This window comes from Cibotium barometz, chromosome 27 (assembly GCF_041138505.1).
Source record: "Cibotium barometz isolate CiBa-2024 chromosome 27, ASM4113850v1, whole genome shotgun sequence".
NCBI lineage: Eukaryota > Viridiplantae > Streptophyta > Polypodiopsida > Cyatheales > Cibotiaceae > Cibotium > Cibotium barometz.
In genome coordinates, this window is record NC_141072.1 from 19863335 (window position 1) to 19876775 (window position 13441).

The window sequence follows — 13441 nt, forward strand, 5'->3', positions numbered from 1 at the left end:
TTAGATTTTGAGCTGTCATTAGCCTCCATTTATACCATAGATCTTAATAACAACAATGCTATTTTTAGAAGTTCTCCAGAGCTAACTTCCCTACTTGGTAGAAAAAGGTTCATCTACTGCTCATGCGTGATGGTGTTTGAAACGTGCACACTATAGCATCGAGGAGAAACCTGAAGGTAATCAAGGTACAGTTTGGCAAGACAAAAATGACAAGGCACTAGCACAGATTAGCCTCGGTCTTGCAGATAGTCCGATACATAATGACTTCAACAAAATTGCAAAAGAGCTATGGGACAAGCTTGAAAATCTATTTGGCAATAAAATTAACAATTCTAAGGTTTTTCTCAAACAAAGATTTTTCGGCTAAAAAATGAGTGACACTATAAATTTGGGGAAACATTTAAACAATTTGGGCTCTCTCATTCAACAATCATTTAATAATTAGCTAGCCTAAATGCTGAGCCAGATGAAGACAACAAAAAAGCTAGCATTGAAGATTTGACAAAATATGATGACATCCTAACTTATCTTGGGATGAATAGACATACTTCTTTTGATGACATGATTGTATCTCAGATAGATGAAGGTCCTCATCTCAAAGAGTAGCAAGATAGAGCATGTGACCTTGACAAGACCATGTTTATAAAGGGATGTCATTTGTAACTTTTATGAGAAGCTCGGAGACACAAAGGACCAATGCTTCAAGAAGATGGCTAAGGAATAAGAAAAGGTACATGAAAACTTAGTGGCAGAAGAAGAAGAAGAAGAAAAGGAAACAAAAGAAAAGGTACTTGCAAACTTAGTGGGGCAAAAGAAGAACAAGAGGAAGCAAAAGCATCCAGAATAGTGGAACATGCAGCTACCATGTGGATAATCTTTCCTTTAAAGAGGAAGATTATGATTGAGTTTTTTTAGTTTCTCTACTTTGCATGAGTCAAAGGGTCCTCTGCTCGGGATGTCCCCCAAAATATGATAAATAATCTTATGTGCGATTTCTTTTTGGAAGTTATTTTTATAAAAGGCTCTGCATTCTCTCATCGCTACTTAGAAGCAAGGGGGTTTTACTTTGATGTGCTGATGTAAGTTGTCTTTTGTCTCTCTAAGAAATATATGACCTCTAAGTCTTTTTCTTTGATCCATGCTACATGAGCCTCTGAGCCATGTTCTTATTCTTTGATCCATGCTACATGAGCCTCTGAGCCATGTCTTTTTCTTTGATCCATGCTACATGAGCCTCTGAGCCATGCTTATTAGCCTTTGAGCCATGTTCATGAGCCTCTGAGCCAGTTTTGTGGGGAACATGTCATGATTCTTTGCTAGTATTAGAGGACAGGGGCTATTGAAGGCACCTCATCTTTGCTCCTACGAAGGGGGGTTTGTTGGATATTCGGAGCTTCAGTGTGTCAACACTTCTTATGAGTGTTAAAGGTGAATGTATGCTAATGTCTGTGAACAAGGGCTTAGCCACTTAAGTATTTGTGTGTAAGCAGTGATTTCACTGGTATATAGATAAGCATCACTACCCTTGTGAGTAGAGTGTTGATAAAGATAAGGCATTCTACCTATAAAAGCATTATACCTTGTGAACTTTATATCAATCAATACAAGCTTTATATTGTACTATGCAATCATTAGCTTTCATTTTGTTACATCACACACTCCCTCTCTCTTCTACACATACACCATGGAGGTCCATTATCCTCCATAGCTCCCACCGCCATGATTACTTTAATCCTTTGACAGTTTAAAGTATCACTATTTTCATCTTCCTCCCACTGCCTACATTTTGCTTACTTATGCTCAAGCTTATAGCAATAGAATTATTTCATCATTGTCTTCTTCTTTATAGAAGAAGAGGGGTTATTGGAGCCCCCTTTTCCCTTACCTTTTTTTATGCTAGCAAAGAGCAAAATCACCACCATCCTTGCTCTTCGGATGCATCTCCTCCTCCGTGAGCATGGCACTAAACTCTTCAAAATTCAAAGGAGGATTCCTCACTTAATTGGTTAATGAGGTAACCAAGAGATCATACTTTTAGGGCAAAATCTTGATGCACCTTCATGCTATACCTTCACTTGATTTGTTGACGCCAATTTCCACCATTTGATTTTGCAAATCCTTGATCGTGTAATGAACTATTTAGTTAATTTTGCATTGAAACTCTTCTTTGATGCTACTAGTACTCAAGGTTTTGAATCCTTTTTTGATATGTTATTTTATAATAGAATTACCCATGCCTATGTTATTCTAAATAAAAAAGAATCAATCATGTTGGTGATAATGGCACACAAAGTATCTAAATTTTTTCTCCTCCACGCCAAAACAACAAGATCTAGCGAAACTAATTATGTAGAATTTGAATCAAACCAAGCCTCACATTTATACTTTATCTTGAACTTTTAGACCATATAGTTGGTTCCATCTAACTTCTCATCACTGTGAATAGTGGTGGTCGAGCCCTTTGAGCTATGCCATTTTTCTATATCTGCTCCCAAAGAACCACTTGCCAATGTGAGACGTGATACGATGTAAGAATTTATAACGTAGTGGAAGATCACAAGACTTGATGTGTAAGAGAGATGGACAATAATGTTTAAATACTGTTATAAATCGGAGTTACAAAGTGATGGCATACGCTTTGGCAAGGAGCTTTGACGGCGGTATATGTAGACTTTGAAGAATAAAGGAGATCATGTACAACAAAGGCAGATAACTATAGTGAAGATAAATCATCTTAATACAACTAAGGAAGCTACCAAATGTGTCTAAATATAGCGTATCCAAGATTGGTCTTCTCTCGCAAAGTCAAGCCCAATGACCGGACTAACCACTTCACTTGACTGGGAACATGTTAGACTAAACACAAGACTTACAATATTGGTATAACTTCCATATCCATTCGAGGTCATATGAGAACCCGTTTGGGCCCCACAACTCGAGGACTAGGTATCCTTGAGAATATCTTCTCTAGCCAAGAGTGCTACCAATATGCCCACACTTTATGATGAATAAATGTAATTATGACAAGCAACCTCAAATTTTAACCTTCTTCAAGCTCTACCAGTTGTCATTGATCGTGCAAGATTTATGGGTTATAAGACTTTCTAGACTACTAATAGGAAAGATATAACATAGAGCTATATTTATGATGAATGACAGTAACCTCAAATTTTAATCTTATTCAAGGTCTAATAGTTGTCATTGATCGTGCAACATTTATTGGTTACAAGACTTTCTAGACTATAACCTATAGATTTCAACTCACTACATCCTTTATTGTGATCTTTGGGACTTTGTTACAAATATTGCATCTCATAAAATTCATCCTTTTTGTAGTCTTTAAGACCTTGTTACCAATATTTCAACTCATAAGAGACATCCCCTTTCTTGTAATCTTTAGGACTTTGTTACACAAAGACTTATTTACATGAACTTGAATAATCCTAATTGACTTAATCCACAAGCAACATTTGGTTCTTAGAAAGTGCTTTAATGAAAAGAGGAAGATAAAGATATGAAGAATAAATTGAGAAATAAATCAAGAAAGAATATACAAAAGATAAAGTGAAGGAAAAAACAAACAAAAAGGAATGCCCACTAATAAAGAGAGTTATCTATCTTAAGGGGAAGTCTTAGGAGCAACATTAAACAAGATAATAGACAAACTACATGACAAAATCATGGGAAAGGTAATAGTGAGCCAAAGATATATTATCAACTTGTAGTTAGTCAGCATAGTCCTTTTATCTTACTTTGATTGGGTTTTTAAGTAGAACAATTGCCAACTTAATAGAGGACTTTGTACAAGCTCTTTGGTAGGAATTTCATATCTTAGGTTTTAATAGTTGCATTCTTGGATTGGGCCATGGACCATTTAAGAAAAAGCCATCTAACTTCATAACCATTAACTAGTTTTAGGAAAAAAGCCATCAAACTTTGTAACAGTTAACTAGTTATAGTGTGATTTAATTTTAGTAAAGTATAAACCAAAGAGTCTCTATATAGAAACCTTTGAGTTCTTACTCAAACCTTTAAAGTCTTCTAACCAAGTTGAAGTGTGTGTGCCCTTAAGGCAATACTCTTCCAAGCTGTTCTCTTATACTCTCATTTCAATAATAAGCTAACTTTATTCAAGTACTTTGATAATTTAAAATAGATCTCCTTTAGAGAAATCCTAATAGCCCCTTACTAGAATTCTAGAATCTAAAACCAACTTATCATTTCAATAATATCTACTTTATTCAAGTACTTTGACAATATTAAATAGATCTCCTTGAGAGCAATTCTAATAGCCCGTTCAACTTTGACAATATTAAATAGATCTCCTTTGGATTATTCCTAATATACCTTTCCTAGAAGTTAAAACCACATTGGGATTTGATTTTCTTCTTGGGTAGTTCTTGTTCGAGTGTAAAGGATATTGGTTAGTTCTCGTTCGAGTGTAACCAAGATAGCAGTCTGAAAGGATATTTAGCATTTAAGTCCATGACTAAAAAAATATCACTACACTTAGTATGTTGACCCCTAAAGTGAGTCTTGATCCTTGAAACTTTATGGTTTCAACCACTTTCACTTGTCGATGCTCCATGTTCATATTCATAAGGAAACCTCATCAGGTTAGTACCATTTCTAAATTAGTTTCTCATGTGAGAACCTATGGCCTCATCATGGTCTTGAACTATGTCATTACCTTTTAATCATGCAAGAACTAATTTTCTCTAGTGATTAAACCTCTTTAGACTAATCCTTAGTCAACCCAATTGGTCACATATAAGCGTTCAATGATTATCTCATTAATTTTCCACTTTCCACTATGATTAAGTCATCATCATATGATGATTAAGTCATCATCATATCCATATAAGATCTTGACAACTTTGTTACATTGATCATTACTTTAGTTAGCAATAAGCTAAGATTAGAAGAAAAAGAGAATTCTATGGGCCCACAAGCTTGAAAGAGCTAGACATGTAATTCTCTGGGGAAAAATTTATGATTTCTTAAACTTTGCGAGAGAGAGAGAGAGAGAGAGAGAGAGAGAGAGAGAGAGAGAGAGAGAGAGAGAGAGAGAGAGAGTTTCATGACTAGGAATTACACAATTGCAAACTATCTTTATTTGGTACATCCTCATAAAAATCACCCTAAACTAACTTAACACAAGAATAAAACATGCGTATTTCAATCTTGAAAAAATGGGAAACCTTAGTTTTTTTGATAAAGAAGACAAACATGTGAGAGATGGCCCTTCATAAAGAGAGCCACCATTGTCATCATTAAATTTAGGGCTTAAAAGCTACTCTTTATGTGGGGTGCACATTGCACAAATGTGCTTATTATCGCGCAAAGATGGTTCTCTCAAGTTATCCTACAAGAGAACATGCCAATAATATTTGTAAAAGAACACTAACAAGAAACATGATTTGGCATAAAAGTTAAGGTTATTAGTAATTAGAAAAGAACTTATAGGAGTGGCTACTTGGGCTACAGTTGTTTGTTTCTATGCATAAAAATGGCACTACTCTGTTAAATAGGGAAAGATAAATTTCAAAGTCATTCCTTACTGATTTTAAAATGGTATCTACAATAGATACTTTATTTGTATGGACAAGTGTAGAAGTATTTCCTAAGTTGTATTTTTTTTTGGGGGGGGGGTTTGATGTGGTTAGCCACAGGGAAAGTAGATAGAAGTACTTAACTTTAAATGACTTTAGAAAGTCAAAGTCTTGCTTGATGGATGAAATGCACCTTTTGATCTTATTGGGAGGAATCTCTTTAATTTAGTGTATTTAGTTGTCATATGGAGAGAGAGAGAGAGAGAGAGAGAGAGAGAGAGAGAGAGAGAGAGAGAGAGAGACTTATGCATCAGGCTTTTGATTGAGAAAACTTGCTTGCCTTGCACATCAACGTGGACATGCAGTATGGTGGTTTGGGTGCGTGACTCATCATCATCCTCTGTGTGTGTGCTCGCGCGTGTGGCCGATAAGTTGGTCAAGCTCTTAGTGAACCAGGTTTCAAGTTTAATTCCATGCCATCGTATGTGGCACTAAAGGACTCATCACCATCATCTTTCCAAATTCCCTCTCTCTCATTGTATTGCTTTTGGTCTCAGAGACGCTTGTGGTTCTTTTTGAAGTAATGCCTAAGGCTGTAAAGTACGTACCAAAAAATTAAATGCTAAGGTAGAGTGGAAAAAAATTATACCAAAAAATTATATGCTTAGTTAGAGGAATACTTACATACCATCATATTTATTATTCCTAATTCATACGAACGTAGAAATAGTATTAGATGCGGGAATCAGATATGATCAATCGACCTCTCGCTTCCTCTCTCTCTCTACACACACACACACACACACACACACACACCCTTCTGCGCCCACACAACAGATTTCAATTTCAAAGCACAAGCAAAGCTAGTTAAGCCCCAGGTTTCAATCTATCAAATTCAGTATTGACGCAGATTTCACAGTTCTACACGATTGTCTGCAGGCTATTGTCTGAGTCCTTCCTTTCTTCTTGATGATGGGTTGTGGGCGTTTGTTTCTGTAGCTGCATTGAAGGGCGGTAATCCTTTGCACCACGGCTTAAGATCACAAGGTAAGGTCGAATGTCAAGAGCCATTTCTGGCCCGATTTCGCAAGGTCGGGTTTTGATTCAGGTTTCTGATTCGATGTACAAGATGTATCAGGGATTGGATAGATGTATCAGGGTTTGGATAGATGTATCAGGGTTTGTTGATGCGTAAGATTTGGATTCGACATTTTAGGCGGATCAGGGATTGGATTAAGGGACCAGGATCTCTGCAATGCTTCTTGCATATGCCTAATGCTGAATTGGCCTGCAGAATAATTTTGCACACAGGCTTGTGTTGCAAGCAGGTGAGGAGGACGTCCACATGGCAATGAAAACGGAATGGCGCGATAGGGCAAGCGGTTTTTTTGCTCTTTCCAGTGAGTTTGTTGGCTGCAATTTCTCTCCTTGGCTCTTTAATGGCTGTTTTCCTGAATGAGCTTTAGTACCTTAATGATGGTATAGTACGTTTCATGTCATAAACTATCATACAATGATATAATACGAACTCTTCAATAATCAAAGTTCTATGGGTGGGTTAAGATTCCTAGATTCAGCTGGCTGCCCTTCCTTTCGGTTGAAGTTGTCGCACTGGTATGATGCCATCAGAAAGGCAAGCAGGAACGGCCGGCTTGCACACATGGACGAACATATGCATGTGCTTGCGCACACTCTCACATGCACATGTGCATAGCACACATGCATGTGTGCGTGCTTGCACACATGTGTGCATGCACGTGCACGTGCGCATCAACATGTGCATGCATGCACTCACAATCCCCCTTTCCCTCTTGATAAATCATCCTTGGCCTTCTATATAAATGGTTTTGCAAACCTTTTTGTGTCTTCCTACCCTCTTTTTTTTAAAGGCTAAGTCAAGGCCTTCGTGCAGGCATGAAGCTAAGAAATGTTACACAGTCAGCTGGCATCTTTGTCGGAGATGTTGCCAAAGATGCAGGAACTGGTGTAGCAGAAGTAGCAGAGCTGGCAGCAGAAGTGGCAGAGCGGGCGGGAATAGCAATGCGAGCACGATGGTCTCTTTTGCAGCAGACCCGGCAACAGCATGCACAGCAGAGCTACTCTTCAGATGAGACAGTTCAAGAGCGCCTCAAGTCTGCTGCAGCATCAACAAGTGTTTTATTGAAAAAGAGTTTGCTGGAAACTAAGGAGAAGGTGGCACTTGGAAGGACAAGAGTTGAACAGGTATTCACATATTTTTGTTCTCGTATTTCTGTTGACAAGGATGTTTCTGTAGCAGACGTTGAGTTAGACAACAAGTTATGTATTGGCCATGTTTTATGCAATGGTGCTATCCTCGCTGACAAAAAATCCCTAAGTTTGGTGTTGTGGCTGAGATATGTCAGCGGCTAGAGTTGTCACATGCACCCACACTTGGATGCCATCGACATGACTGCACAAGAAAAGTGCAAGATGCTGCCACGTTGTGAGCCATGACAGGAGAGTCAATTCAGTCATGCTAGTCCCGCACATAGATGTAATCCTCTTGATTAATGTATTGGTGTCCTGTGCACTTATTAGGCTAGTTGACTGGGTGAACGGATATGTGTCAGTGTGAGATGTCTAGGTCTAGGAAGCCCTGCTGTGTGAATCTATTTTAGGTGTGGAAACTTGCAACACCAAGTGGGGAACATGGAGGCTGAGGGGAAAACGCAGGCAATTATGATAATTTTGCTTGTCCTCCACAAGTTGGCCAAGCCTACACTCAAGTCGGCCAGCATCTCCGTGCCTCCTATTGTTACGTCCCGACAGGCCTAGGGTTAGGGCTAGGAATGTGGACTAGCCCAAGTTAGGGTTAAGGGCTTAGCTGGGGGGGGGGGGGGGGGGGAGGGGGTGTTGAGGACCTGGAGGGTTCAAATGTGGGCTAAGGGTGCTAGTAGGATGAGGTCTAGATTGGCTAAGAGCTTATAATTAATAGCCTAGGGCTAATAATGGCTAACAGCTTATAATTAAAGCAAGAAATCTTATAAATAAAAGAAGGGCTAATATTAGCCAAGTTATTGCTATATTAGTGACCTTGGGACACTTATGAGTTATTGAGGTATCCACACGGTAGACAGGAGGGCTACCGAGGGCGTCCAAGACCTCATGGCCATGGAACTGCAAGGTGGGTGGTTCGGCATAGTGGTATGGGATGCTAAGTTAGGGCCATCGGTACGGAGCGACTCTGCTCCGCCAGAGGATTCTACGGTTGGGTGGTGAGTCGCCAGTCACAATCTATCGTGGTCATGCGATGGGAATGGTGTCGGGTCTTTGAAACCTTGCTAGGGTTTCGTTTCTAGGGCAGATGATTGTTGGGCGTGGTCTAAGGAGACCTTACATTGGTGTCAGAGCATGGATATAACAAGTGCTAGAACCTGAGGCGTGGAGGTTGTATGCAACAGTTGTCACGGTTGTGGCTCTCTCTCTTAATCTCTCATTAATTCCTCATTAAGTGTAAGGACACCAGTGAAGGGTCATACCTTGTCACATGAGTCACCTATGAAAAGACATGTCTCATTCAAAAGACATAGCTATTCATTCAAGTGTCACACCCTTCGCCGCTAGGGATGTGTCTCTTCATTTGTAACTTTTTAGGCCGTATTTAAGAAGGCCTTGTGTTTCAATGCAAACAACACAACTTTCCGCTCTTTGCCTCATGTTAACTCAAGTATTTAAGTATTAAAATCTTTTATTATGTTTAATAATCTTTAGTTAAGCTAAAAGCTTAATTAAACATTATTATGTTTAATTAAGCTAAAAGCTTAATAGTGGTATTAGAGCAAGCAAGCTCTAACATGAAGTATGTCCAAAATCAAAAAACTCTTAACCCTAAAAAATCAGCTAGCCATAACCCTAAAATCAGCTTTAGCAAGGTTTGCATGGAAGAAAGGGAGAGAATGCCCCTATCAATTTGTACTCCTTCGCTTGATTTTGCCTTTCCTCCTCCCAAATTATGTAGTAGCTGTTGGGTATAAAGTCCCAGTTTCGCCTCCGGACCTTGATCATCGCGTAGCTCTTTTCGAGAGCTTCGCGGCCATATATTTACTTGTACATTTGGCCCCCATTTGGGCCTTGTAACGGCATTCTTTGTATTTGGTCCGCCGGGCGCCCCATAAGTTGGGCGCCCGCCCATACCCTTGTATCACTATAAATACGAGGTCTCCCTTGAGCCTCAATAAGACATTCAAGATATTCTTGAGCATTGTGTGAGTTCTCTCTCTCTCTCTCACTCTCACTCTTCTCTTTCTCCTCTGCACTTCCTTGGCTAAAGCTCTTGTGTTTGAGTCATTCTCCTCCAACAACTGGTATCAGAGCTATGGAGGGAAGCTGTATGCAGAAGCTATGGAGTTAGAGGTGTCTTCCACCACTTGACTACGGGATCGTCAAACACCTCCCTTCTATCATCAAGATGGTGCGTTTTTTTTTAGAGTGCTGCTCTTCTTTTTTTTGTTAACGCAGGAGTGTTTTTTTTTCTTGCTCTTCCCTCTCCTGCGTTTTTCTGCTCCACCCCTGCTGCCCTTCTGCTGCGTTTTTCCTCTCCCTTGCTTCCCCCCTTTGCTGCGTTTCTGCTGCCTCTCTTTGCTGCGTTTGCTGTTCTGTCCTCTCCTTGCTGTACGGCTGCCATCAGCAGCAGCCAACACTGCTGCCAGCAGCCCCACGACCACCAGCAGCAGCTAGGGCTGCAGCCAGCAGCCCCACGACCACCAGCAGCAGCCAACGCTGCAGCCAGCAGCCCCAAGGCCACCAACAAGCAGTCCGGGCTGCAGCCAGCAGCCCCACGGCCACTAGCAGCAGCCATCGTCGCCTCCAGCAGCCAGGATCTTCGAGCAACCCTCAAAAGACAGCAACATACTGCCCCTCGGGTTTACATCGACATTCGGTGATACTCTTCCGCCGTCTCCTTCACTTGAAGTTGTTTCATCAATCTACGAGCATCCTACATTCAACCCATATCTGGTACATAACATCTTGCTATTGCTTACTTTCTGAAGTGTCAGTTTGATAAGTCATGGCGTCTACAAGTGATCTTAAGGGTCTACTAGAGATTAAGAAGTTTGCAGGCACTGGGTTTGATCTTTGGAAGGTGAGGATTCAGAATATCCTCTATCTGCGGGAATGTGATACTGCACTTGAGCAGTTCAAACCCGCTGCTATGACAGATGATGAATGGGGAATCCTGAACAGAAAGGCCGTTGCCTATCTCCAGATGGCTGTTGCTGATGAGGTTCTTGTAGACCTCAAAGGGATGACAACAGCCTATGCCGTTTGGGAGAAGCTGAGAAGCACCTATGAGATCACCACGCCAGTGAACCAGGTACATCTCATCAGGAAACTCATGAATATGCAACTTGATGATTCTAAGAATGCAGTAGAGCATATTACTACTTTCACAGGGGTGCTTAATCAGATGCAGGATTCTGGATTGCCTGCTTTTGATGATAAGTTGAAAGCTATCTTTTTGCTCACTACTTTGCCTGACTCTTGGGAAACACTTGTGGTGTCACTTGGGACAAATCCCAACCTAACTTTTGATGGAGTCAGGGGTGCTATTCTCAATGAAGATATCCGGAGGAAGACCTCAGAGACTAGCGGTTCTGCAAATGTCTCACGAGGGAGGACGACCAAGCGGGGAAATACTACTACCAATTCAAAGGGTAGAAGCAAGAGCAAGGGCCAGCAATCTGATGTTACATGCTACCAGTGTGGTCGTAAAGGCCACAAGAAGCCAGATTGCAAGTTTTACAAGATGGAGCAAGACCGGAAGAAGAAATCCAGTCATTCAAATGACAAAAAGAAGGAAAAAGAGAGTAATTCCAGCAAAGCAGAAGAGTTCGAAAAGGACAAGAGCAAGGCCAATGTGGCCTCTGGTGTTGTCATAGAGGAACTGTCTGACTCAGATGATGTGCTATGTGTTTTTTCTGCTAATGCACTTGATGTTCATAACTTGCATGTCACAGAACCAGATGTTATTCATGCCTTGATGTATGAATCTGATGTGCTTTCACAGACTTGGATTATTGACACGGGTGCCTCTTTTCATGTAACTCCTATCAAGGAGTGTTTTGCAACTTTCACTGCAGGCTCCCGAGGAAAGGTGTTCTTGGGGAATGATCATGCTTGCAATATTGAAGGTATGGGCACCGTGAATTTGACTTTGCAGGATGGTAGTGAGATTGTGCTGCCAAATGTGAGGTATGTGCCTGGTTTGAAAACCAGTCTCCTGTCTGTGGGCCAGCTTGATGCCTTGGGATACACGGCCATATTTGGAAATGGCACATGGAAATTGACCAAAGGCACAAGGCTGATTTCAAAAGGATGCAAGAAAGGAACATTATATAGCCTTCATGGTCAGGCTTTGTCTGGTAAGTTTATTGCTTTTGCAGAGGTACGCTCCCACATGGAGCTTTGGCATAAGAGACTTGGCCACATGAGCCAAAAGGGTCTCTCCATTTTGTCCTCTTTGAATAAATTTGATGCAAAAGGAAGCAAGCTTGATTTTTGTAATGATTGCTTGTATGGGAAACAGAATAGGAGTTCTTACTCCTCTCGTGCCTCTCGCAAGGCTGAAAAGTTGGACTTGGTCCACTCTGATGTGTGCAGCATGCCCATTAAATCTAAAGGTGGTTCAAAGTACTTTGTGTCTTTTGTGGATGATCACTCACGAAAAGTATGGATCACTTTGTTGAAATCTAAGGATGATGCTTTTGCTGCATTTCAAAAGTTTTATGCATTTGTTCATACTCAAACAGGAGTGAAGATTAAATGCTTACGCACTGACAATGGGGGTGAGTTTGTTAGTACTAAATTTCAGAAATTTTGTGATGATAATGGCATTAAGAGGGAACTTACACCCCCCTATAGCCCCTCTTCAAATGGTGTGGCTGAAAGGTATAATCGTACACTGTGTGAAAGAATTCGATGCATGCTGTCCACAGCTAATCTCTCTCAGGATTTTTGGGGAGAAGCCTTGAAAACTGCAGTTCATGTTTGCAATCGATCTCCACACACAGCTTTGAAAGGTGGAATCCCTGAGGAGGTTTGGTCTGGCAAACCGTCCTCATATGCCCACTTACGCATCTTTGGTTGTGATGCATATGTGCATATCCGCAAGGAAGACCGGAACAAGCTTGATGCTAAGTCCGAGAAGGGCACCTTCGTTGGCTACGGTGATGAAGGTGAGATGGGCTACCGTGTGTGGTTGCCATCAACCAACAAAGTGGTTCGCAGCCGGGATGTTGTATTTTATGAGGCAAAGCTGCTCCGTAATGTTTGTGCCTCTCATGGTGATCAGAAAAAGGTCAAATTTCAGCAAGGGCAGCCACCCATTGATGCTGAAAATGAGCCCCAGGATGTTTCACAAAGGGCTGAAGATAATGAGTCCGTGATATTTGAGCCAGAAGAGGTTGGACAGCCGCTTCATGCTCCTGGAGGTGTAGGGCAGCAACCCCTATATGCTGAAAATCAGGCTGTTCGTGAAAACCCGCAGCCTTTTGATGCTGAAATTATGATTCCTCCCGATATTGACCCCCAATCAGCCAATGATCATTGGGTACGGAGGTCTACTCGCTTTCGGAGGGAACCTCAGCGTTTTGATCCCTCTTTGCAACATGTTTTGCTTACAGATGAGGGTGAGCCTCTTACTTTCAAAGAGGCTAAGTCTTGTGAACTCCGAAACAAGTGGGAGCATGCTATGCAGGAGGAGATTAAGTCTCTACATGCAAATGACACTTGGGACTTGGTTGAGTTGCCCAAAGGAAGGAAGGCTATTCCTAACAAGTGGGTGTACAAAGTCAAGACAGTTGACGGCCAGCCTAAGTATAAAGCCCGCCTTGTTGCTAAGGGCTATGCTCAGAAGGAAGGGATTGATT

General features: G+C 41.0%; 1 protein-coding gene across 3 annotated transcripts in view; it reads left to right on the forward strand.

The window, feature by feature from the left end:
- The first annotated feature begins 6264 nt into the window (after nt 1–6264).
- LOC147623150 (putative Rho GTPase-activating protein At5g61530) overlaps nt 6265–13441 on the forward strand; it is a 39827-nt gene continuing 32650 nt past the window's right edge. For 2 of the 3 annotated variants that reach the window (XM_086821208.1, XM_086821210.1), the window contains exons 1-3: nt 6265–6599; nt 6847–6952; nt 7465–7775. In XM_086821208.1, the coding sequence (XP_086677334.1) occupies nt 6898–6952; nt 7465–7775 (366 nt within the window). In that variant the 5' untranslated portion in view covers nt 6265–6599; nt 6847–6897. The remainder of the gene's footprint in view (nt 6600–6846; nt 6953–7464; nt 7776–13441) is intronic. The other variant, XM_086821209.1, reaches the window with a different exon arrangement.